At 40.8% G+C, this 27,137-nt stretch overlaps 1 protein-coding gene across 1 annotated transcript in view; it reads left to right on the forward strand.

Moving 5' to 3' along the window:
• The window catches only part of LOC147678550 (extracellular calcium-sensing receptor-like), a 165,163-nt gene that overhangs the window by 61,132 nt on the left and 76,894 nt on the right, over nt 1-27,137 (forward strand). The window contains exon 2 of the mRNA XM_086946596.1: nt 262-553. Coding sequence (XP_086802722.1) covers nt 262-553 — 292 coding nt within the window. The remainder of the gene's footprint in view (nt 1-261; nt 554-27,137) is intronic.

Below are 27,137 nucleotides of genomic sequence, written 5' to 3' on the forward strand. Positions count from 1 at the left end.
TAATAATAGCTGGTATAAATCTTCTGCTTAAACATTCCAATGTTTATCTTTCTGTTTCTCCCTTTTTAAATTAGAACATTCTGCCGTCAGTGAGTGGAATGTTCTGATAGCTTTATAGAACTTCTGCCTCGGGCATGACTTCCATACAATTAGAGGACATTGATTGTGAGATTCAACATTAGGATTATTTGACAGTCTGTCCCTTACATTTTATTTCTAAATGTTGTTTATTAAGTCCAATATGTTAACTGCATGTTTCAGGTTTATGTTGGAGAATTTCCAGTGGATGCAAGCGATGGCTTTTACTATTGAGGAGATTAACAATGATCCCAACCTCTTACCCAACATCACCCTGGGATTCTGGATTCATGACTCCTGCATGATTATAGAAAGATCACTTGAGGGCACTTTTTGGATGTTGACAGGGCAAAAGGAACCAATCGCAAACTTCAACTGCTGGAAAAATCGCCCACCTGTGGCCATAGTAGGAGATGACACATCAACAAATTCAATCCTTATGGCACGAATATTGAGTCTCTACAACCATCCCCAGGTAAGATTCAACAACAGTCAAGAATGAGTAAAGTTAACTTAGTCGCATTCATGAGAAGATAGTGGAGTTTAAATTTTGAAATCAGATCAGGTTAAAGTTCACAACTTTCACATTTTGTGATATTGCAAATGTTAGGCTTTTAACCATCAGCCAAGATTTCCCCCATAGAAAAGTCCTTGCAGGAGACATTTACTTTTAGGCATCAACCCCAGTATAATATTGCACTGTTTATCTTCCCAACCTATATTGTGTCTACACCCATACAGCCACTTTCACATCTAATCACAGACTCTACTCACAGAACCATAGACCCACTCACACACACCCTCACAGACCCAATCACCCACTCACACAGCCACTCACAGATGCATACAGCCTCTCATAAACCTACTCACTGACCCCAAAAAAAATAATTCACACACCCACTCACACACTCTCAAATCTACTCACACACCAACTCATACACCCATACAGACACTCACACACCCATGCACCCACTCACACAATCATGCACAGACCCATAATGCCACTCATACACCAACTCACTGACCCATACAGATAATTACACACCCACTCTTAAAGGTTACAGGTTAATACTATTTAAAAAAACATAGAAATTCACTAAATAAACAAAGGTTACAGGGACATTATAGTTAGGAAATGACATTAAAAAACCATAGAAATGCACTGAAAAAGCCAAAGGTTACAGGAATGCTACAGTTAGGAAATAGAATTTAAAAAAAACCTTAGAAATTCACTGAAAAAGCCAAAGGTTACAAGGACGTTATAGTTAGACTCAGATTTCACATGTACAAGACTAAGTGCTAACTATAACTGCTGAATTTTACTGGCGTTGTATGAGTAAAATCTGAGCCTAACTCTGATATACCTGTAACCTTTGGTTTCTTCAGTTAATTTCTAAGTTTTTTAAAATGGTATTACCTAACTATAACGTCCATGTAACCTTTGGTGTTTTCAGTGAATTTTTAAGTTTTTTTAATGTGAAGTAAGATGCCCATCACAATGCACAGTGGGGGTGAAGATAATGCAGGGGCTGCCCTGGCATTGTGCTGCCACCATCCACGCTTGCTGTTCCTGCCCCCTCCTCTTGACATCCATTGTCCAAGTCCATGCCACTGATTACATCTCTGTGTGGCCGTTGTTTTGCCACTGCCTTTCCTGTCTGCCCTGAATACTTACCTTGCTGCCCCATCTACCTCCTTCCTATCCTGTTGTCCAAGCCCATGCACCAGCCCTCTCCCTACTGCCCTGGATGGTCTGATGTGCTGCCACTGCCATCCATTTAGTTCGATGTCCCTGCCCAGTCCTCCTTCCCTACGTTCCCCGATTCCATGCAGCATCATTGTCCTCCTGCTTAGCCTCTGTGCTTAACTTGCTGTACATGCTCTACTTCCCCCTGGCCCCCAATGTCTGTGTGCATGCCCTGCCCCCTCCTTTCTGCCCACCATGTTCCATGGAACTTCCACCTTCCTATATATGTTCTGTTGAGCTGCCACTGTCCCTCCCATCTGCCTAGCATGATCAGATGGCTACCGCCTATCACTGCCACCTCCACCCTGACTGTCAAAGTTCCATGCCCCCATCCCTTCAAACCTGTCCACCATGGTCCATTTTGCTGCCACTTCCTTCTGCCCTCCATGTTCTGTAGTGCGGCAACTGCGCCATCTGTCTGCTGCATGTGTTGATCAGTAGCTATATGAGTGGCTATATGGGTTATTGATTGGTTGCCCAAGTATTTGAATGGGAGACTGAGTGTGTGTGTGGGTGGCTGGGAGGTGTGTGACTCTGTGCATAGATGTGTGAGCAGTTGATTCACTAGGTGTATGAGTTCAAGAGTGCATGTGGAAACAGCTATATGGACGGTTGACTGTGTGCATGGGTGTGTTGGTGAGTGAATGGATATCTCAGTGCTACATGTCCACGTAAGTACCTATGTAAAACACAGTGCATGTGAGAGTTGGCATATATAAATGACTATACATGAGAGCCAGTGAATGTGCGAGTGGCTGTATGGATCACTGTGTACTTGTATCAGTGATTGTATAAGAGAGTAAGTATGTGTTAGTATATGTTTGAATAAGTAAGGTGTTGTGTGTATAACTGTATAGTTGAGGAAATGGAAGTGTGATGGATTCTTTGCATGACTGACTAGGTGTGTGAGTAACTCCATGGATGAGTGGCGGTGTGTGAGTGTCTGTATAGGTGTATGAGTGCATATGATAGTGTTGTATTGATGAGTGAATGTATGTATGAGTGATTCTATGGGTGAATGAGTGAATGTGTGTGTAGACCTAGCAATCAGTGAGTGCGTATGTAGTAACTGGTATTGGTGTGTCAATGGTTTCAAGAATGGTAGTCTGTATTTAACACTGGGTGTATCAAAGGTTATATTAGAGTGTGAGGAGGTGCATCGTATTATCACATGAATGATATCATCAGTGATGTGATCAGTGATGTCAAATGAGATGTCATCAGTGATGTCATCAGTGATGTCATTTGAGATGTCATCAGTGATGTCATCAGTGATGTCACTGACCATGTCATGAATGATGTAATATGTGACATCATCAGCAGTGGATTGCGGGTGCGCGAAATATAGTTAGTACATCTAACTATATAGGAGCAATTTCAATGGTTTTTTAAATGCTAATTCCTAACTATATAAGGCCTGAAACCTATGTTTTTTAAGTGAATTTGCAAGGTTTTTAAAATGCTAATTCCTAACTATATAAGGCCTGAAACCTATGGTTTTTTAAGTGAATTTGCAAGGTTTTTTAAATGCTAATTCCTAACTATATAAGGCCTGAAACCTATGGTTTTTTAAGTGAATTTGCAAGGTTTTTTAAATGCTAATTCCTAACTATATAAGGCTTGAAACCTATGATTTTTTTCAGTGAATTTGGAAGGTTTTTTAAATGGTAATTCCTAACTATATCAAGCGTGAAACCTATATTTTTTTTCAATAAATGTCAAAGGTTTTGTAAATGCTAATTCTATTAGCGGATAACGTTTATATACGTTATTATCCTTCTGGGACCACCTGAGCAGCCATCTTGTTTCTCAGGAGAAGTGAGGCACAAGAGAGCACAAAACAAGAGTGGAAAACACGAAAAGGGGGCAGGGTTGAGACCCCCTGACCCCCTAGCCCTTTTTTAAAATCGCGGGGTACGCGCACGGTACTCATTTTAGGAACTGTGGTGTGTTTTAAAGTGATTTTACCATGTGAAAAAGCCTTCTGCTGGGATATCATGAATCATGTTTGAAAGAAAACTATTATCTCATGCTTTTCCCACAGTGGTTTGGAAGGGGATCTATAAGCTAAACTGAAAGCATATTTTCTGTAAATTCACATTATCTTTCTCAGTCATGTGAGAATGAAGTCTGACATTCTCAGTAAAACATGTGCATACAACAAGGACAGAGACTGTCAGTTGATTCCTTTGTGTTCTACTGCAGCCTCCTAGAGTGTTCTAAAGAACAACTAGAGCGCTAACAGTCCTACTTATTACAAAGGTATGGAACACCTGAAGCCATCTTGATTGGAATAAAGTGGTAACTCTTAAAACATTTCATTTAAAAAGGAACAAAATGAGGGGGTATATTTTGCCATAGAAAGTATGATTAGTGCTGCAGAAAGAAAAATTAGGGCACATTTTGAGTGACTTCTCAAATCCTCTTCTATTTCATTAAAAAATTTTGACATGCAGTCTCCCAAGATGGCCACCAGAGACAAAAGAGCCCAAATGTAGCCCAGATATCACCCAGATGTAGCTCAAGTATAGCCCAATGACAGAATGTCCCAAAGTGTTCTAAAGAACAACTAGAGCGCTAACAGTCTTACTTATGACAAAAGTATGGCACACCAGTAGCCATCTTGATTGGAATGAAGTGGTAAGTCTGAAAACATTTAATTTAAAAAGGAACAAAATGAGGGGGTTCATTTTGCCATAGAAAGTATGATTAGTGCTTCAGAAAGAAAAATTAGGGCACATTTTGAGTGACTTCTCAAATCCTCTTCTATTTCATTAAAACAATTCTGACATGCAGTCTCCCAAGATGGCCACCAGAGACAAAAGAGCCCAAATGTAGCCCAAATATCACCCAGATGTAGCCCAAGTATAGCCCAATAACAGAATGTCCCAGAGTGTTTTAAAGAACAACTAGAGCGCTAACAGTCTTACTTATGACAAAAGTATGGCACACCAGAAGCCATCTTGATTGGAATGAAGTGGTAAGTCTGAAAACATTTAATTTAAAAAGGAACACAATGAGGGGGGTTAATTTTGCCATAGAAAGTATGATTAGTGCTGCAGAAAGAAAAATTAGGGCACATTTTGAATGACTTCTCAAATCCTCTTCTATTTCATTAAAAGAATTCTGACATGCAGACTGAAACATGCACTTTGAACACCAGCAGCAGACTTCCCTGGTGAGCAGTAGCTTTACTACAGTGATCTAATGAGCAACTAGAGTGCTAACATTCCGAATTTATAGCAAATGTGTGACACATCTGAATGCCTTCTTGATGGAACCAAAGTAAACAAGCATTGAAAATGCAATAGATCTCGCCCTCGTTTAAGTTAAAGGCATTCTGTTTGTAATGAGGTGGCTTTTTAGCTTTGCTTTTATTAGTGTTTTTAAAACTTTCATGTAAATAACATGCATATGTATGCATATATGTATATGTATGCATGCATTTATATTTGTATTTATATAGATATGCAGATTATATATGTTTATATATGTATGTATATGTATATATATATATACACATACATATATATAAATGCATATGCATATATATGCATATATATATGTGTATATGTGTGCGTGTAGAGAGAGGTAGAGAGGTAGAGGTGTAGAGGTAGAGACGTAGAGTTAGAGAGGTAGAGGTAGAGAGGTAGAGACTAGTAGAGAGAGAAGTAGAGAGAGGTAGAGAGGTAGAGAGTAGAGAGTGAGTAATAGAGAGTGAGTAGTAGAGTAGTAGAGAGCAGTAGAGAGAGTAGCAGAGAGTGAGTAGTAGAGAGTAGTAGAGTGAATAGTAGAGTGAGTAGTAGAGAGTGAGTAGTAGAGAGTGAGTAGTAGAGAGTAGTAGAGAGTAAGTAGTAGAGTGAGTAGTAGAGAGCAGTAGAGAGTGAGTAGTAGAGAGTAGTAAAGAGTGAGTAGTAGAGAGTAGTAGAGAGTGAGTAGTAGAGAGTGAGTAGTAGAGAGTGAGTAGTAGAGAGTAGTAGAGAGTGATTACCAGAGAGAGAGAATCGTAGAGAGTAGTAGAGAGTGAGTAGTAGAGTGAGTAGTAGAGAGTAGTAGAGAGAGAGTAGTAGAGAGTGAATAGTAGAGAGTGAGTAGTAGAGTGAGTAGTAGAGAGTGAGTAGTAGAGAGTAGTAGAGAGTGAGTAGTAGAGAGTAGTAGAGAGTGAGAAGTAGAGAGTGAGTAGTAGAGAGTAGTAGAGACTGAGTAGTAAAAAGTGAGTAGTAGAGAGAGAGTAGTAGAGAGTGAGTAGTAGAGAGTAGAGAGTAGTAGAGAGAGTAGTAGAGAGTAGTTGATAGTGAGTAGTAGGGAGTGAGTAGTAGAGAGAGAGTACTAGAGAGTAGTAGAGTAGTAGAGAATGAGTAGTAGAGAGTGAGTATTAGAGAGTAGTGGAGTAGTAGAGAGTAAGTAGTAGAGAGTAGTGGAGAATATTCCAAAGTTTGGCACAGCACCACTTGCACAATAAGTCCAATCAAATCATATCACTTAGAGTCCTTATTGAAGCGCTGAATCTTGGTGTATATTCAAATGCTTTTATTTTCCTTAAGTTTATGTACCACAGCCAGCCGCCACGTTTCGTTCTGTACAACAGAACTTCTTCAGGGCGTTCTTATTTCCTTCAAGTTATGGCGGTATCCTGTTGTCATATAACTAGATATTTCTTCCAAATGTTAGACGAGACGTAAGTACATTCTTATTCAAAGTGACTAGGTATCAATTTTACCCACAAAATTCGGACAGACTTGAGTAATTTATAGCATCCTCAAAGTCAGTCTTTCAAAAATTCCAAAGTATAGGACATGATAATCCAAATCCAAATGTTTCTCAAGAAAAGTCATTTTCAATCGTTTGGAATATCGGCGTTTGGGCAGATATGACCCAGGGACCCCCAGTATGCAAGGGGAATTAGTCCCCCCTCTGCAAATGCGCCAGTGGCTTGCGTTGCAGAGAGGTGTAAAAAGGGGCATAGCCTCGATACACCTCTGTGCAATGCAGCCCCCTGGCGCATACTGGAGGTTCCAGGTGGGCTAGTTGGCCCCCAGGGACCCCCAGTATGCAAGGGGAATTAGTTCCCCCTCTTCAAACATGCACGGGGGCATGCGTTGCAGAGAGGTGTAAAAAAGGGTGTGGCCTCATTACACCTCTCTGCAATGCAGCCCCCTGGCGCATACTGGAGGCTCCTGGTGGGCTAGTTGGCTCCCAGGGACCCCCAGTATGCAAGGGGAATTAGTTCCCCCTCTGCAAACGCGCCAGTGGCCTGCGTTGCAGAGAAGTGTAACAAGGGGCATAGCCTCATTACACCTCTGCAATGCAGCCCCCTGGCGCATACTGGAGGTTCCAGGTGGGCTAGTTGGCCCCCAGGGGCCCCCAGTATGCAAGGGGAATTAGTTCCCCCTCTTCAAACATGCACGGGGCTGCACTGCAGAGAGGTGTAAAAAGGGGCGTGGCTTCATTACACCTCTCTGCAATCCAGTCCCCTGGCGCATACTGGAGATTCCTGGTGGGCTTTCAGGTCTTATATAGTTAGGAATTAGCATTAGAAAAACCTTTGAAATTCACTGAAAAAAACATAGGTTTCAGGCCTTATATAGTTAGGAATTAGCATTTAAAAACCTTGCAAATTCACTGAAAAAACCATAGATTTCAGGCCTTATATAGTTAGGAATTAGCATTTAAAAAACCTTTGAAATTCACTAAAAAAACATAGGTTTCAGGCCTTATATAGTTAGGAATTAGCATTTAAAAAACCTTTAAAATTCACTCAAAAAACTATAAGTTTTAGGGGTGTTATAGTTAGCTGGACATTTCACTCATACAAAATCATTGAAATTGCTCCTATATAGTTAGTTGTACTAACTATATTTCATGCACCCGCAATCCACTGCTGATGATGTCACATATTACATCATTCATGACATGGTCAGTGACATCACTGATGACATCACTGATGACATCATCCACGTGACAATCACATACACCTTTTCATACACTAGTAAAATCTTTCATCACTCTTTGTAAAATGCAGAGTATCATATTTGAATCCATTGTTACAGCAATACAAGTATCTAAAAACCCACTCAGTGATTCATAGATGCATACACACATCTAATCACTTACCTGTAGATTCACTCATACATGCTGTCAATGAACAATAGAACACTATCAAAAATACTTATACACCTAAATCGACATTACACACCAGCACACATTCTATTCACATAAGAAGACATCCTACTCACTTATGCAAACAATGGATCATACTTACATATTTACTTAGCTACACACTTATAAAAACACAACTTCATCTATTCATTTAGATAGTAAGTCATACTTAGTGAATTATAAAATCATTATTACAAGTATAAAGTTATCCATACAGTCACTCACACAATCATTGAATCTTATGTATACCTATTTATATACAACAACTGACACATACACTGTCTTTTATTTTTCTAGTTTGTTGGACATGTACCATTGAGAAATATATTTGCTCATCACCACACCCATAAAGATATTCACTCACCTAAACAACTGTTAGAACATGTAGTTTTAACTTCATATATCTAGTGAATAAACTATTCACACATCTTTGGGCAGTCACACACCCCCCACCGAACCACACACACATTCACTCTCCCATACAAATACTCAGTTAACTAATCAATAACTAATATAGACTTTCACATAGCTAGTAACCAACTGGAGAACCAGTTTACACAACAACTGACAAAGTGATACAGATATTCAAACAGTTTAGTCACTATCCACTATATTTAGTGAGACACTATAAATTGGTCAAGTAAACAGTCAATTACACTGCTACTAAATCCTCCATCCAAATATTTATTTTTATATATCCACTCATTCTTCAATGCGAATTGCTATATATATAATGCATATTTAAATAACGAAGCAAACCACATTCACTGGATGATGTCATCAGTGATGTCATCAGTGATGTCATTTGAGATGTCATCAGTGATGTCACTGATCATGTCATGAATGATGTAATATGTGACATCATGAGCAGTGGATTGCGGGTGCCCGAAATATAGTTAGTACAACTAACTATATAGGAGCAATTTCAATGGTTTAGTATGAGTGAAATGTCCAGCTAACTACAACACCCCTAAAACTTATAGTTTTTTGAGTGAATTTTAAAGGTTTTTTAAATGCTAATTCCTAACTATATAAGGCCTGAAACCTATGTTTTTTTCAATGAATATATATATATATATATATATATATATATATATATATATATATATATATATATATATATATATATATATATATATATATATATATATATATATATATATATATATATATATACTTGGAACTGTTGCAACAATTCCTGCACAGATTTTTGATTGATAATTCCGTTGAAGGGGATTCTGGATCTTGTACTTCAACAAGCTAGTAGAGACTGTCCGGAGGCTGACATTTAGGTCGTTAGTGCACCCAGTAGGTGCAATCTGAGCCCATGGACTTGTTACAAGACTGTTATCTCTTCAATGTGTTCCGGATGGTTTACACAATCTATAATTACATTAGTATCCTGCTGCGTTCGCCGCATCTGCCATATGGGGAAATGTGTTCCTTTTTCAATGTGGCAATATGTGGGTTTCCGGCTTTCATAAATTAAACAATGAGCACGTCTTTTAAAGTATGTTTAATTTTGAGTAAATATTGGGTGGGCTGCATATCTTTGAGAGCTTTGTCGTCGTACTATTATTATTGACAAATTCACTTAGAAATGTTATTTTTATATGCTCTTTCCCCAGGCTGTGAACACACTGATAACATCTTTTACTGACAAAATAAGGTGGCTTTGCATTATGCTGCTTTTAATATTTATTGACTTGTCGCACTATGCACTTCAACCTATTTAACATGTATTGAATTTTTTTTTCGGCCATGGATTAATCCATGTAGTCTGTTTTCTAGGTCTATCAGTGGCTGCACCTGAGGGGAGGGGTATTTATAGTGTTTGAATTTATGGCGCCAAATTAGATTAATAAAGCCTGCTGCGCAGGCGAAAGGCGTCTCTCTGTCATTGCAGGGCTGTGGGAGACCTGAAAAAAATAAATTAGCCCTATTCATACTAATCTCGATTACGTGCCACTTTCTCTCTGGAGTTGGATGGATGGTTGTGATTTAAATACGGCGCTAGCGGTTGGCGTTTTTGCGTACCACCAGTCGGTTTGTGGCTCTGCTTTTGACCGCAGTCTCCGTTGTATCAGCATGGTAGTCCTATTGTAGCAGAGCCCCCCCAGGGAATGCACCGGGAAGTGGATTGAGGATGACTTTGTGGAGGCTCGGAGGACAAAGCGGGCGGTTCTTCAACTACCAGCTCGCATATCTGAACTCTGTGTCAAGAAATGCCTTACCCAGGATACCGTGGCACTCTGGGACCTGGGCACCGTGGATGCTGACAGCTAAGCGGCGAGGTTGGTGTGGCAATCGAATTTTATTCTCATCAGTCTTCTTCGGCCCCTCATGTGTGCCCATGATTTTATCACATCGCGTGCTTCTCGCACAGGAGGTTTGGATAACTATTGCCCACATTTCCAGTCATACATTAAGGTTGCAGCCCTTCAAAGGAACATTACTGTAGGTTTGGACTAAGTTACAGTGTCAATTTTATCCATACTTGGAACTGTTGCAACAATTCCTGCACAGATTTTTGTGGGTTTCCGGCTTTCATAAATGAAACAATGAGCACGTCTTTTAAAGTATGTTTAATTTTTAGTAAATATTGGGTGGGCTGCATAACTTTGAGAGCTTTGGCGTCATACTATTATTATTTATGAATTCACTTAGGAATGTTATTTTTTAAATGCTCTTTCCCCAGGCTGAGAACGCACCATTTTCTCTGGAGTTGGATGGATGGTTGTGATATATATATATATATATATATATATATATATATATATATATATATATATATATATATATATATATATATATATATATATGATCCATCACCTCCTCACACGACGAGAGTGAAGAGGGAACAGGTAGGAACAGCATTTATTCCATGAACAGCAGGTAAGACAAGTTTGTATCACCCGCTGTAAGGCGAATGCATTTCGGCTTAGGATTAGCCTTCTTCAGCGCCACGGGTGTAGATGCTTCAGATGGCGGCAATTTCCACTGATATAGTATCACGTCCCACCCCTGCTGGCACGAATACCTATCGCAAATGTCCCTGGTCAGTCACATGATGTACCGCGACTACCAGTCCCAGAATGCAGGTGACATGGGAAAACAAACCTGACGGTAACCGTAGTAGCGGACTAATTGCCTGGCCCTCCACCACACCGAGACGCTGTCACTGGATTGCGCCTGGAGAGACTATCTTTGAAGGCGGATGAAAGCATGGGGCTTGAATGAAGATTTTTTTAAATGTAAAGCACGTCAAGTTTCCCACCCGCTGCACGGAGACATCACTTTAGCGGCATTTTGGGACTGGTAGTCCCCTGTTATTCGCAAAGGATTTCGTAAGTGCAGTGAGCCAACCACCACGGGGTAAGGCGGAGCTAACAAAACATAAGGAGTGGGAAAGATGATGTCGGGACTTTGAGCATTTGAAAAAGTCGTATTGCCGAAACCGGTCATGCTAGCCTGTGAATAAAAGTTTGAAAAACGATGCCCCGCTGTGTCCTGTTCTATCAAATCCGAAGGGAGGAGATGAATGAATTCATATATATATATATATATATATATATATATATATATATATATATATATATATATATATATATACTACTATTATAAAGAGAGAACAGAAACCTTTTGGCAAGGTAAACTCGGGAACCACAGCGCCAATCCACACACCCAATACATTGTTGGAATCCTCAGGGTGTGTAGATGGACATAGGCAACATAAAATAAAAATAAAACGTAAATTAAAAAATTAAAATGTAAAAAGAAAGTAGTCCCCTAAAACCAGCGCCGGCCGCGACGTAGCGCTGACCGCGACCTAGGCGTGCATGATGACGACAGGCGGGGAGGAGCGGTGACGAGCGGCGAGGAGTGGTGGTGAAGTCCGGAGCGCGGGGAGGAGCGGCGGCTCAGGTAAGGCAAAGGCGAGGCAGGAGGCGGGCGGGAGGCGCGAGGCGGGAGGCGGGCGGGAGGCAGGAGGCGGTCTCGGCAATTTCGGGGCGGGCGGCGAGGCGGGAGGCAGGAGGCGGGAGGGAGGCGGGCGGGAGGCGGGAGGCGGTCTAGGCAATGTCGGAGCGGGCGGGAGTGCACAGAAGCCTAAAATGCTGCCCCCAGCCCCCTTCTGCCCCCGGCAACGGGGCGGGCTGCTAGTATATATATATATATATATATATATATATATATATATATATATATATATATATATATATATATATATATCCAAATCCTCCTCTCTCACAGGAAGAAAGAGCCACACAGGTAGACAGGTCCAACTCGGTTTTATTCAGCTTTCAGGGCATGACGCGCTTCGTCGGAAGACTTTTTCGAATGCCTAAAATTACGAATGCTGACCAATGTCCACTTAAAACCAGCTTGGCTTACTGCGATTGGTTGTAGTCATCTGGCAGGCACAAGGGAGCATCTCGAAACTCAGTACTCCGAGTTTCGCGTAGGCAGTCACTCAGCGTCTGTACTCTCCCAAGTGGGCGGTGTCTGCCTCCTCTTCGCTTCGCACCTGGATGTTACTTGTAGCAAAACCTGCTGGCCTGACCTTGCACCCCCCGCCAACCGCAACTTGATCGTCGGAGCATCGCACCAGTGCATGATGTCCCCTCGTGAAGTCACGGACCAACTTGAGGTAAGTTATCAAGTTAGGAAGGCTTTTGGTCAGTTAAGCTCCGGGTGCACTGCCTATATATGCGCACATCAGTATAGACTTGCTGACTATTCAGGTGCAAGACGGCGAGTGGAAAAACCTTGAACCACTCAGTTGAGTAGAAAGAAAACTACCCCTACAAGAACAGAATTGGTTGCCGTTGCACTCAAGACAGTGTATACAATGTTAAGTAACAAAATTTAACCAAGAAAATGACAAAATGACAGAATTATCTACACAAAAGAACTCTCAATAGGTAAATCTTGGAGTCTTTAATGTTGCAAACAGCCAGCCGACACGTGTTTCATCGCACTCGCGATTCCTCAGGGCTGAAATGAACAAAAGTTGACAATGGAGCATGTATCTCACACAGTTACATTATACCATAAGACCCAGTTACATGGTCTTGCATGCTCAGTAGTTGCTACTACCAGTGTACAGCAATGCATCTGTGATTCTAGAGTGCCACCCCAACACATCCGTGTCGTAAGTGTAAGGTTTACCACTATTATCTCTAACCGTGCAGTTCAATGGTGATTTTGTGTATTCACAGGTGGGTGTAATAGAAATATTTATATTAAGAGACGGAGTCTCTATTTGAGAAGTGAACTATTAGTGTTCGATTCAGTCATACTTCATGCTTAGTGAATCTGTGAATAGTCTAGAAACTCTGAGCCTCAGAATGTATCCGTCACATACCTAGATGGCTGTGTTCCAGTCAGAAGGTCTAATTATCAACACGAAAGGAAAATAAACACACAACATAAGGAAAAAATCTCATCACTATTTGTCATATAGCCATTGCTCAGGCAAGAAAAATACAGTAGTGAGAATGTGAGGTAAAAAAGGATAAAAGCTCACCGCTCAGCTGGTGATATTTCCAACCCAGCCGGGCCCTTGACCGTAGATACTCCGTTCGAGTATCCGATATGAAAACAAATCTGCAATCAGATTGGTAGTCTGAGTTACTATACATAAGTCTGCATTTCATTAATATTTAAATGCAGCCCAATTGAAGACCTGTTGTTTTTAACAGCCTGTTATTTTTATTACGTAGTCACCGACTAAACACCATAAAAAACAGCGCACCTTAGCCTGTCACATAAATGATATCTAATACGTCAGATGCAAAATGCACCTCCCCCTGATTAAACCAGTAGGTTATTTTAATATTCTTATTATACAACGATTTTGTCGTAAGTAAGTACCCAATACACTTACATTAATCGGTGTGTATCGGTATACACTGTCTTGAGTGCAACGGCAACCAATTCTCAACTTGAGGTAAGTACCGGTTGCGGAGAGCGGTGGTTCAGCGGTTCCCCAGTTCATGAGAAACAATCCAAACAAGCACTTGCCACTGTTTACATATATATATATATATATATATATATATATATATATATATATATATATATATATATATATATATATATTCACAAAAAAAACATAGGTTTTAGGCCTTATATAGTTAGGAATTAACATATAAAAAACCATTGAAATTCCTCCAATGCTGATGATGTCACATATTACATCATTCATGACATGGTCAGTGACATCACTGATGACATCACTGATGACATCATCCAGTGTCTGTGTGTTTTTGTAAAGTTTAAATATGTTTTACATATTGAAGAATGAGAGGATGTATAAGAGTATGGATGAAGGATTTGATTGTATAAGTGAGTAAGTATGTGTTAGTATATCTGTGAAAATGTAAGCTGTTCTGTGTTTAACTGTATAGATGAAGAAATCAAAGTGTGATTGATTCTTTACAGGACTGAGTAGGTGTGTGAGTAACTCCATGGATGATAGGCCGCACCTACTAAAGGATATCCTGAAGGAATGCAAGCAGGCAAGTCAACCTACTAACAATATTCAACTAAGTGGCGATTTGATCTCCTTTGACCATCAAGTGACCCAACCAAGCGACGCAAGCAAGTCTAGGAACGTAGAGGCAGCTCACAAAGCTGTTCCTCTACAACAGCCGACAGAAGGAAATGATAATCAAATCAACTCAGGCATAATAATAGACGAAGGAATGGGTACCACAAATGTAAAATCCAACATTCTTTTGACAGGTCAACCCACCACCACTAAAAACCCCACAATCGATCAAACTACCAATATTGACAATGGGACAAGACTCACCAAACGCCAGAAAAAAAGGGCCAGAAAAAACAGAAATCAACAACCTAGATGCGAACCTGAAAATAAACAGAGCATAGCAAACTTTCCCATTTTTGATCAAGCCAAATCAAAAATAAAAAACTGGAGTGTCACCAAAAATGATTCACCACAGTTGACGATAATGAAAGACAAAAAATATAACGATCAGAAGAATGAACCTGACTGCAGGACAGAAACTCTTAGCAAACAAGCACAGAAAAATCTGTCCAGCAGACCCCTACATGCAGCAGTAGTCACCTCCCCAAAAGTCTTGGATACAGGGAACCTTCCAATTACTGACCAATGTAATTCTATTGGATCAAGTTCCTCCTTTGAACAAGGAGTCAGCCTTGAAGATCAATCAAGTATGCCATTAATGACTTGTCAATTCAAACTAGATAAACCTGATCTTGCCTCAACACAAAGTCCTAGTCTGCAGAGTACAAATAAGCGGCACCTAATACTAGAGAAAGAGCAAAACAATGGCAAATCTGGTAATTACAGGCTTTACAGTCAGGTTACCAAAAAATCAATCAATAACGGCATGGCATCCACAATTTTTACCACCACCACCAGTGCGGACATAGAAACTGACAGGCAACTGGTAACAAACGTTAATAGGAAAAATTTGGAACTCATCAAAGTTACCTTCCCCACTGACATAAAGGCAGCTAATGCTGAAACAACAAACAAAGTAAGGGGAAGAGACCACCCTGAGAATCCGGTTGACGCAAATGAGTGCTTAGCAGCAATGAGGCAAACAACAAGTGTGGAACAAGAAGCAAAAACATTAACTATACCACAAATACGACTCCAGAATGGTGCACTTAATTTAATCAAAAACCATCACACCGTTACCATAATAGACACTGGAAGTCGCATGCAAACGAAACAACGTCAAACCGTTAAAACTTGTGACAATTTGCAAATGATAAAGGAGGAAACCACTAACATAGGGAAACTTCTCTTTATCCCCGAATATGAACTACAAGGCTCACAAGATTACCTAAACCGAGGGAACATACTTCGTTTAACATCAGCAATCCCAAGCCTTGGTCACCTCACCTCAGCAGATCTTCTCTCGGTTGAGTTTACAACAATGAATGACGAGGCAAAAAAAGAATGCACGGTTACAACATGGAGGGACGCAAGTATAGTGACCCACATTCTGTCAGAGATGGCTAAATTTAAGAAATGGGGAATCGTTCTGAAGGAAGTGGCCAAGGCAGCGTATCCGTCCCCGCTCCTAAAAAGGAGCCACGAGATCGTAAATCAAGTACAGACGAACCGACCAACGCGCTCAGTCCTTCATGGTGCTAGGGGACCCGAAGTAACTGAGTTTGAGCACCTATGGCCGCAATCGACATCCCCCAATTGAATCTCCCGCAAGTCAACTAACACTGAAAGACAAGTCATAAAGGTACTCTCTTGGAATATTGCAGGCGCAAAAGACATTGTAACCAAAAATGGCAAAGCTGCCACCTGGGCTCCATACGCAATAATAGCCCTACAAGAAACGTGGCTAATCGAGCCAATTGACATACCAGGCCGGCTATGCTACCATGTAAGTGCGACCCGCTCTCAACGCTTCGGGCGAGCTAGTGGGGGCCTCTCCATCTATATTTCAACAGCCTTAAACATCAAAGCATCACAACTGGCTGCAACAACGGCGGACATGCAAATTCTAAAACTGGAAAGCACGATAAGGGCCATAAACAGAACTTTAATTTTAATAAACACTTATGTTAATCCAAAAAAAACTCCCAAAAAAGCACTCTTCCAACGTATAATAACAGTGGTCTCAAACCTGCGTTTGGAACACCCTAACTGGGAGATAATTCTCACTGGTGATTTTAACTCTAATCTGCTTCAAGAATCAGAAGATGAAACTAACATCAACACAGCTAATGAATTTTGGAATGTTGTGCCGCAGGTGATTCCTCAAGTCAGGAAGAGGGACAAGGAGGGCAAACAATTCATGTGGGATCTAGAAAATCTTGGCCTTAGGGTACTAAATGGAAGATCTAACCAAGACAACCCCCCCTCCATGACCTACACAGGTCACAACACAAGCTCCATTCTGGACTACACGTTAGTCACATTACCCCTGTTAAGTCAAGTACAAGACTTCCACATAATTTGTTCCTTGGACAGTGACCATTCAATGCAACATCTTGAGATTAGGACGGGCATAACCAAACATGCACCAGCGCCCATGCTACCAGGCAGCACCACTACTATTAATTTGAAGCGGCTTAAGTGGACGAGCAAATCCCTCCCTCAAATAGCCAATGATGCTAAGAACTTATTACAAGCGCTCCTTATAGAGAACGTTCTGAGCCCAGAAATTTGGAGTGACTATTTGAAACAACTCCCGAGGACCAGTACAAACAACAAAACCAAAACTCCTCTCAAATTTAACATCAGATTCGATAGCTCAGCACGATCATTAAGGAGGCACTTGAAAAAATTAACGCATCGAGTACATGGTCAAACCCAAAATTCCAGCCTTTGGGAAGCAGTACGTAAGGCCAGGAAACAATATAAGAAATTAATATGGACTGAAAAGCAAAATCTTGTAAATGAATTCTGGTCTAAATTACTGCATAATATAAAGAGAGCAGACTCTAGGGCGTTCTGGTTACAAGTTAACTCCGTAAACCAGACAGCTCAACCAATAAGTATGACCTGTATAACCGAACCGGAATGGACCCAACATATAATGGATACATTTTCAATAAATAATTGGATGACACCGGCAACTTTGCTTAGCAAAGTAACAGTTAAATCAGTGGGAGAACACATTGTCCAAGTCCATCAAGGGGACCGCCTAAAAACTGTGGAAAACTTGGCACCACACACCAGGCAAGACGAAGAGCAAAGCATATTAAAAATAATCAAGAAAAGTAGGCAAGAATGCGCCCCTGGTCCAAACGGCGTTCCGCAAGCCATTTACAAGGAGGACCCACAGTACTGGGCCAGTAAATTCGATTTGCTCTTCCGAACAGTAAACAACACAGGTGGTATCCCTGAGAGCTGGAGGGGGGCGATCATAACTCCAATCTATAAAGGTGGAGACCGTAAAGATCCAAAAAACTACCGTCTGATCGCCCTCATCGACGCTGAAGCAAAATACTACGCGTCAATGATACTAGCAGACCTGGCCCAATGGTCAGATAAGAACAACAAAATACCACTGAATCAGTCTGGGTTCCGCCGTGGCATGGGAACAATGACGAATGCTATGGCCCTATGCCTGATCGCAGAGAAAAGCCTACAGAACCGCCAGGAGCTCTACACCTGTTTTGTGGACTTCAAGGCGGCATTTGACCGCGTCAACAGGCAATTGCTTTGGGCAAAACTAAAAAAACTGGGCCTACCGGACTCAATTCTCTTGCCCATCATTAACCTGTACACTGACACCTGGATGCAGGTAAAAATTGACAACGGGCACTGCCTAACCCGGAAGATCAACACTGCCGATGGTCTAAAGCAAGGATGTGTTTTGGCCCCACATCTATTTAATCTATTTATGGGTGATCTGACAGAAAGCCTGGACAAGGTCAACGCACATCCTCCCCGGTTAAGTAGCCTCCGTGTAACGCACTTATCATACGCGGACGACGTGGTATTGCTGAGCCAAACAAAAATTGGCCTCCAACGCCTACTGCATGACATGTCCGTCTACACAAAAAAGAACCTGTTAACCATAAACATCAGGAAAACAAAGGTAATGCTCATAACGCGACGACGCAAAACTTCACCAAGCTTCCGAATAAACAATGATCAACTGGAAGTGGTAAACAGCTACAAGTACCTGGGGGTACATTTAGACAACCGCCTCAATTTTCAAGTGCATTTTAAGGACATGGAAAAAAAAGGGTCCACCTTACTGCACGCTTTCACTAGTTTGGCAGCAGAGCAAAAAGGTCCTCTTGTCTCCCCCTTGCTAACCGCAATGAAATCAAAGCTGTTACCCACAATAGCATATGGGAGTGTATTACATCATGGGAAAAGTGCTACTCTCATAGACAAAATACAAACTAAAGTCTATAAACGGGTCTTTTCCCTACCGAACAGCTCTTCACCAGCGCAAGTAAGACTTGAATTTGGATTACAATCACAAGTACTACTGAAAAAATATGAGGCTATCAAATTCTGGTACAACGTTTGGAGGAACAAGGAGAACAAAATGAATGGGGCATTGTGGGAAGCAATCCACACAAACCCGAGCTCCGAGCACGCAAAGTACCTAAAACTCTCACTGGACACAACCGAGCTGGGACCACTGTGGGGAACAAAACTGCCAGTTTCTTCATTCAAACAAGCGGTCGTGAGGATCGCCAAGAAACACTCGCTTCTCAACGATAAAATAACCTTCAGCGCCCGGACCCACGCCTGGATGACAATCAAATCATACATAAAGCCCATACCAGCAGCTTATTTTGACATGGCCTTCTCGTTCTTTATCAAATGTAAATTTCTTCAATTAAGGCTGGGTAACCTCCCGACAAGATTTGATCAACCAAAATGGAAACCACAAGAATCAACGGAATGTGACCTCTGTGGCGCAGGTAAACAAGACATTATTCATATAGTTTGCATCTGTCCGGCTATGTATCAAGGTCGGCGGTATTGGTTAAAGGACAAGCTCAACGAGCAAGGAGTTCGTACCTGCCGGACTGCGATAATCCAAATCTTATGCACTGCGGATCCTCAACTGATTTGTAGATCAGTTAAATTCCTGGACAGTTTCGTGAAAAAACAAGACCTATTGTCACAGGTCCGACCTTCATCTTGACTTAAGAACCCTGTTTCCAAAGACAATTTGTGTCTTGAATAATTTCACTGAAACTCACGTCAGTCTTTTGGACACTTAGAATACATACCTTTTCTCTTTTATTTACTTAAATGTTCATTTTGTGGGGCGTGGCTTGAACGCCGCACAGGATGGCGGCTTAGCACCGGAGCTCCGCAAGTCGAGCACCGGAGCCGGCGACTTTCTCCGCTCCCACCGGTCCTTGGTGAGCGCAAATGATATTTTTGTGCGTCGGAACGTGAGCTGAACAAGGAGAACCGAGCAGCATTTCTCTACTCCGACGGAATGCATATCTTCCGTAAGTGACGCTCTTCAGCTCCCCGGCGGCCGCCATTTTCTGCACTTGCCGCGCGCTTCCTTTACAACGAGCGCCGCTTCTCTACCTCAGCATGTGCAATGCGGTTGCTATTTACACCGGCCAATTACCTTTAAAACGCCCTTTCCTGCTCTGATACATACAGTCTGTGACTTTCATGCTGGTTCTTGGCTTTAATATCAGTTTTCACTCCTCATTTTTCATCGATGTTTCCTCATGACTGAAGATGATAATCTCCTCATAATAAGGCGGAGCGCTGCTTTGCATAACGCTCATTGAACTTTCCAGCTGCATTCAGCGCCTCCTTGTCAAACTCTCTGACATGACATGAGGTGATAGTTTATATCCACGAAAATCTATTGGCTATACCTGAGGAAAGGTTCTATATTTTATTGACTGCTCTAATTAACTGTTTTTCTTGCATTTCCTCATTTTTCGTGCAGCAAATACACGTTTTTTGGTGCCTTCCACTATAAAAATCACCTTTTGCTTCCTATTTACAACATTTTTCTCATCAACCCATTGTGGTGACATTGTATTTACTTCTCCTGCCTTCTATGGGGAAACTCCGTACTCTCAAGCTCACAGCATCAAAAAACAAGCCACAACTTTCCTCAGACTCTCATTCCACAACTCCTAATATGGATGATCCCACTTCTCTCAAACCTAACGCTACTCACGGCGCTATTCCTAAAAATACTTCAACTAGTAAGCTTATACAACCTGGTTCAACGAAGCGTTTAAAAAAAGATCCTCCATCTCCAGGTTCATCATCAAATTCTGCTTCAATGGATCTTATTCTGGAGGAACTTCGAGCACTTAAACCCTTCATGGCCGAAACTACTAAAACCTTACAATTTCTCCATGACAAGTGGTCCACGTTGGAATCTAGGGTTCTTTTGGTGGAACAATCGACTGAGACTCTTCATACCTCACATGCAAAAATTTCGCTCTTGGAAAAAGATGTCTCCCTCCTAAAACGACAGTCGGAGGAGTTGGAAAATCGCAACCGGAGGAACAACCTACGCCTTTATAATCTTCCGGAACTTACAGAGGGGTCTAATCCAACAGTCTTCTTTCAAACTTTTCTACCAAAAATCTTAGACCTTCCTCCTTCCACCTCTCTAAATATTCAACGTGCGCACAGACTTGGCCCGAAAGTTTCTGATAAACCTCGAGGTGTCATCATGCTGTTCCTTCAATACACTGATCTCCTCCAAGTACTTTCTGCAGTAAAGGCTAAAAAACAAGTTATGTGGGAAGGCCGCAGATTATACCTTTCTCAAGATGTTGCCAAGATCACAGCCGACCGTCGGAAGCAGTTCCTGGATTTGAGACCTCGTTTGAGAGCCCTTGGCGCCAGATATGGGCTATTACATCCATGCCTCTTCAAGGTCACCTACAAAGAACGAACTACTACATTTGAAGATCCACTCGTCCTTGAAGAGTTCCTGCGTCGCTATGAAGCCGAAAGCATGGACACTGCAAGACCCGTCTGACCATTTTGATCTGTTTTGTCTGTTTTTTGCCATGTTTTCTCATTGTTTCTGATCCCCGTGTCTGACTAAGTGCTCTCCACCCCTGTCTATCTCATCCATATTCTTATGTTACTTTTTATTACTTTTACCATGTGTATTTTAATATTTTCTTCCTCTTTTTTTACCTTCTTACAGATCCTTTTCCCGTGTTTCCTCATCCCGGTGTATTCGTATTTCCCTCCACTTCGTTCCTTCGCTGGTTCCTCAAGTGTTCGACGATGTGAGTCTCCGTTGTTGATGTCGTCCTCTTCTGGCGTCGTCATCCCTCAGTCCTTTTTTGATCTCTTTTTATCTGTTATGCTATTACTCTGTATACACACTTTGTTCTCTATTCTTTACTGTTCTCTTTCTCTTTCCCCCTTTTTCACCTCTTTCTCTTCTGTCTCTTTCCTCCATTCTCTTTCCTCTCTTTTGCTCTCTTTCTCTTCCACCTCATGTTTCTTACATGCCTATTACTGTTCTCTTTCTTTTCATATTCACTTTTCATTATATCTTCTTTCACACCATTCTACTGAAGTTACAAATTCCGAGTAGTTACTTGGAATGTTAAGGGGTTAAATAACCCCATTAAACGTCAACGTGTCCTAACCCACTTGACACGCCTCAAAGCTGATATAGCTCTCCTCCAAGAATCTCACCTTTCTGATAAGGAGGCTAATAAACTTAAGCGTTGCTGGGTAGGACATGTCTTTCATTCTCCTGCTTTAGGTAAGAAAAATGGCACTGTTATTTTATGTCATAAAAAGTTAAATGTTTCAGTTGTCTCCCATGAAAATGATGACAATGGCCGTTGGGTTGTTACTAACCTTCTTATTGATAAAATTCCTATTGTTATCTTCAATGTATATGCTCCTACAGGTATTGATAAATTATTTTGGCCTGCTATTTCTGACAAATTAGTAACAATTAATGAGAAATATGTTATTTTTGGTGGTGATTGCAATCAAGTTCTGGACCCCTTTCTTGACAGGAATTCCAAAGTTAAGTTTATTCCCTCTAAGATGCACTCTCAATTTATTGCCTCTCTTCAGAATTATGCTTTAGTAGACATTTGGAGACTATGTAACCCTGACCTTAAAGAGTACACGTTCTATTCCCCCACCCATCATTCCCAATCCCGTATTGATTACCTTTTCCTTAGCAAACCCCTAGCACAACTGGTCACACATTCGGACATCGGTTCCATTCTAATCTCAGACCATGCTCCCGTTTTTGTTGATATTGACCTTATTCCCTTCTCTCCTCACTCAGGACGTTGGAGATTTAATAACTCCTTACTCCTAGACCCCATTTTCTCCACTAAATTTACAGCTTTTACCTCTGAATTTTTTACTCTCAATCATCTCCCTGGGTCTTCCTTTGTTACGGTGTGGGATTCCTTCAAAGCAGCTGCTAGAGGTTTTATCATTGATTTTGTCTCTCAAAAGAAAAAACAATCAATCACCAAATCAACTCAACTTTTAGATAAAATTAAAAAACTTGAATACTCCTACTATAACTCTTCCTCTGACTCCTCACTTAACGAACTTATCTCTGCCAAAATTGAATTCAATAAATTTACCACTAATGCGGCATCAAACACTCTCCTTAAATGTAATTCCCGTTATTACGGGGGACAGAACAAAATGGGTAAACTGTTAGCTAATTACCTTAAAATACGCAAAGAAAGAACAAAGATTGAATCATTACAGGGTCCAACCGGTACTTCCTTCTTCAAAGATAAGGACATATTAGCTCAATTTGTCTCCTTCTACCAAAACCTATACACTCCTGAATCTATCCCTGCTCCTGATGACCTCCTTGCTTATTTTCGAGATATTCCTTCCCCACAATCTGCACATGTTGACTTTCAACCACTAAATCTAGACATCTCCCCCTCTGAAATCTCTCATGCCGTTTCAATCCTACGTAAAGGTAAAGCCCCGGGTCCTGACGGTTTCACCATTGAATTCTATAATCATTTCTCTTCCCTCCTCCTCCCTAAACTTTTCCTGTTATTTCAGTCATTTGCTGATTCTGGTTCCTCTCGAGGAACTTTCCAAGACGCCTTAATCTGTTTAATACCCAAACCAGACAAAGATCATACTTTATGCAAAAATTATCGCCCTATCTCCCTGGTCAACACAGATTATAAAATTTTTGCCAAAATCATAGCTCTTAGATTAGATCCTCTATTGCCAGAACTTATAGGTCCGGAACAATCTGGGTTCGTTAAAGGTCGTCTGTCAACAGACAATTCTCGTGTTTTCTTTAACATTTTAAGTAGAGCCTCTTCCCTTACTTCCCCATTGGCTGCCATTTCTCTTGATGCCGAGAAGGCTTTCGACAGAATCAACTGGGATTTTATGTTCCAAGCTCTTCGTTGGTTCGGTTTCCCACCTAAATTCATTTCCCTTATCTCTTTACTTTACTCTAGTCCCCATGCCTCCATCTTTGCCAACGGCTTCACTTCTGATTATTTTCCCCTCCAAAGGGGAGTTCGTCAAGGATGCCCTCTATCTCCTCTTTTGTTTATTCTAGCTTTAGAACCCTTTTTAACCAAAATTAGACGTGACGAGAACATTTCCGGTTTCCAATATGGCCCCCAACAACAACAAATTAAACTATCGGTGTACGCTGACGATATTTTATTTTACTGCTCCGACCCTCAAACAACCCTACCTTCCTTCCTAAACCAAGTCTCCGCTTTTTCTAATGTATCTGGCTATAAGCTTAACACGGACAAATGTGAAATACTACCCCTGAATCCCTTATGTCTTAAACATCTATTTGATTCTTCCGGGTTTTCCTGGCAACCCTCTAAGATTAAATACCTAGGTGTTTGGTTCGCCCCTCGTCTCTCTGACACCCTCAAATTTAATTTTGAATCCCTTTCTACTAAGCTCACTTCTTCCATCAATCGTTGGAACCCTCTCTTTCTTTCCTGGTGGGGTCGTCTGGATTCCATAAAAATGATGCTAGCCCCTTTGGTCCTATACACTATTTCTATGATTCCCATTCGCATCCCCAATCATCATTTTAAATCAATAGATTCTATCTTATTGAAGTTTTTATGGAAAGACAAAAAATCCAGAATAGCCCTCTCTGCTTTAAAGAAAGACAAATCTTTAGGCGGAGTCAAATTCCCCAATTTTAAATCATATCATACTGCTTTCTCCTTGAAACAAGCCTTACGTTGGATTTCTTCGGATACTCCATATTATCCTCCGCTTTGGCTGACATTGGAATCATCTTTCCTTCACCCTTATGACTTTAATGAAGTTCTTTCCTTTTCCTCTGGCGTCACCTCTCTTCGATCTCCCATCATTTCTCATACTCGTTCTCTTCTTCAGCCATATTTAATATCCACCTACCCCTCCGCTTCTTCTACTTCTTCCCAACCTATTTGGCATAATAAACTTCTTAAAATTAAAAATCGTTCAATCTACTGGAAATCTTGGCACTCTCGTGGTTTAAAATGGATATCTCAACTCATCTCTGACTCCTCCCCTCTCTCCTTCCACTTACTTCAAACCCAATTTTCATTACCTTCCTCGTCTCGCAAACAATATCTATCTCTTCTTCCCTCCCTTACCCAATATCTTTCCTCTCTCCCCGCCACCAACACTATTCCTAAACTCCATTTTTCCATTTCAAATGCTCTCGACCAATCCCCTTCTGCATCTTTTCTTTATAAATCCCTTCAAACACCTATAGATCGCACTAAATCCAAGGTTGAGTTGGCGTGGGAGAAGGATTTGTCTCAAACATGGCCCCCTAGTCTCTGGGATAAAGTTTGGTCTAAAATTCTAAGTACATCTAGAGCTGCCAATACTACCCAAACCTTATTTTTTATCTATAATCGTACATTATACACTCCCGCAATTTTGTCTTCTTTTTCTCCAGACACTTCTCCCACTTGTTGGTCCTGTCCCTGCCCTTTGGCTGATTTGAAACACATGCTCTTTGAATGCCCTCCCATTCTCCATTTCTGGCATCTAGTTTGGTCTCAAATACAAAAACTTTTTCAACTCACTATCCCCTATTCTGTCCTTCAGATTTTCCTAGGCTCCCTTTCCCCTGACCTTTCTGGATCCCACCATAAACACAAATTACTTGATCTCCTGATAGCCATCGCTTTCCATCATATTACAACACATTGGAAACAAGCTAAGGATGTTTCTTTTTCTGCATGGTGGAACGCAGTTTGTTTCAATCACCGCCTAGACACTAATTTTGTCTCCCCTATTTCTTTAGCAATTAAACGTGACCTTTTATGGCTTCCCCTCACCGAATATTTATCTAGAATTACCAGGCCCTCCCCCCTTTCTCCACCGCGTTCTGTTGAAGTTCAAAAACCACCGTGAATTGTTTTATCTCAATATTTGTAAATTTATTAATGCATCTTAATTTCTTTTTCTTTGTTATCACTTCTATGATGTATGCCTCTCATGTTTTTTCCCCACCCTCAATATTTCTGCAATTTTGAATTCCATTGGTTTTGTTTCACATCCTTTTTTGATCAAATATTTTTCTGATGTAAGAGAGTTTTATTGCTTTTTATAACTTCTGATTGTCTCTTCATGCCCTGTTATTTCCTCTTTATACCTTAATAAACTTCAAACTTAAAAAAAAAAAAAAAATGTTCATTTTAAACATTGTGGAATTGTATATATTGTAATGGTTTTAATTAACCAACAATAAAGAACTACTTTACTTTTTTAAACTCCATGGATGAGTGGCAGTGTGTGAGTGTCTGCATAGGTGTATGAGTGCATATGATAGTGTTGCAATGATGAGTGACAGTATGTACGAATGACCTTATGGGTGAATGAATGAATGTGCATGTAGACGTAGGAATCAGTGAGTGGGTATGTAGTAAATGGTATTGGTGTGTCAATAGTTTCCAAAATGATACTCTGTATTTTACACTAGGTGTATTAGCGTGTAAGGAGGTGCATTGTATTATCACATGAAGTATATCATCAGTGGCGTGATTATTGCTGTTAAATGAGCTGTCATCAGTGATGTCATCAGTGATGTCACTGACCATGTCATGAATGATGTAATATGTGACATCATCAGCATTGGATTGCGGATGCGCGAAATATATAGTTAGTGCAACTAACTATATGTCGAATTTCACTGGTTTTATATCAATAAAATGTCCAGCTAACTATATAGGAGGAATTTCAATGGTTTTTTATATGTTCATTCCTAACTATATAAGGCCTAAAACCTATGTTTTTTTTAGTGAATTTCATTGGTTTTTTAAAGGCTAATTCCTAACTATATATACTGTATAACCTATGGTTTTTTCAGTGAATTTCATTGGTTTTTTAAAAGCTAATATATATATATATGTATATATATATATATTTATATATATATATATATTATTATTATTATTATTAATATTGCATTTATTGAGCGCACAGCTACCCGGAGGTTTCCCGGAGCTTGCCTTGGGAACCTGTCCTGGCTTTTCCCTGTGAGATAGCCCCTACAGGGCATCCCCAAGGTGAAAGCCAGGCATCCCGCCGCAGGGGGGCCGTTGTGGAGATTAAGCAAGCTTAATGCCCAGAGTTGCAGAGTGAGAACCCATGATTAGAGCAGGCACCGAAGCGAGAATTATCGAGTCCGTGGACATTTGAGCTCAAGACCCT

This window comes from Lissotriton vulgaris, chromosome 12, assembly GCF_964263255.1.
Source record: "Lissotriton vulgaris chromosome 12, aLisVul1.2, whole genome shotgun sequence".
Lineage (NCBI taxonomy): Eukaryota > Metazoa > Chordata > Amphibia > Caudata > Salamandridae > Lissotriton > Lissotriton vulgaris.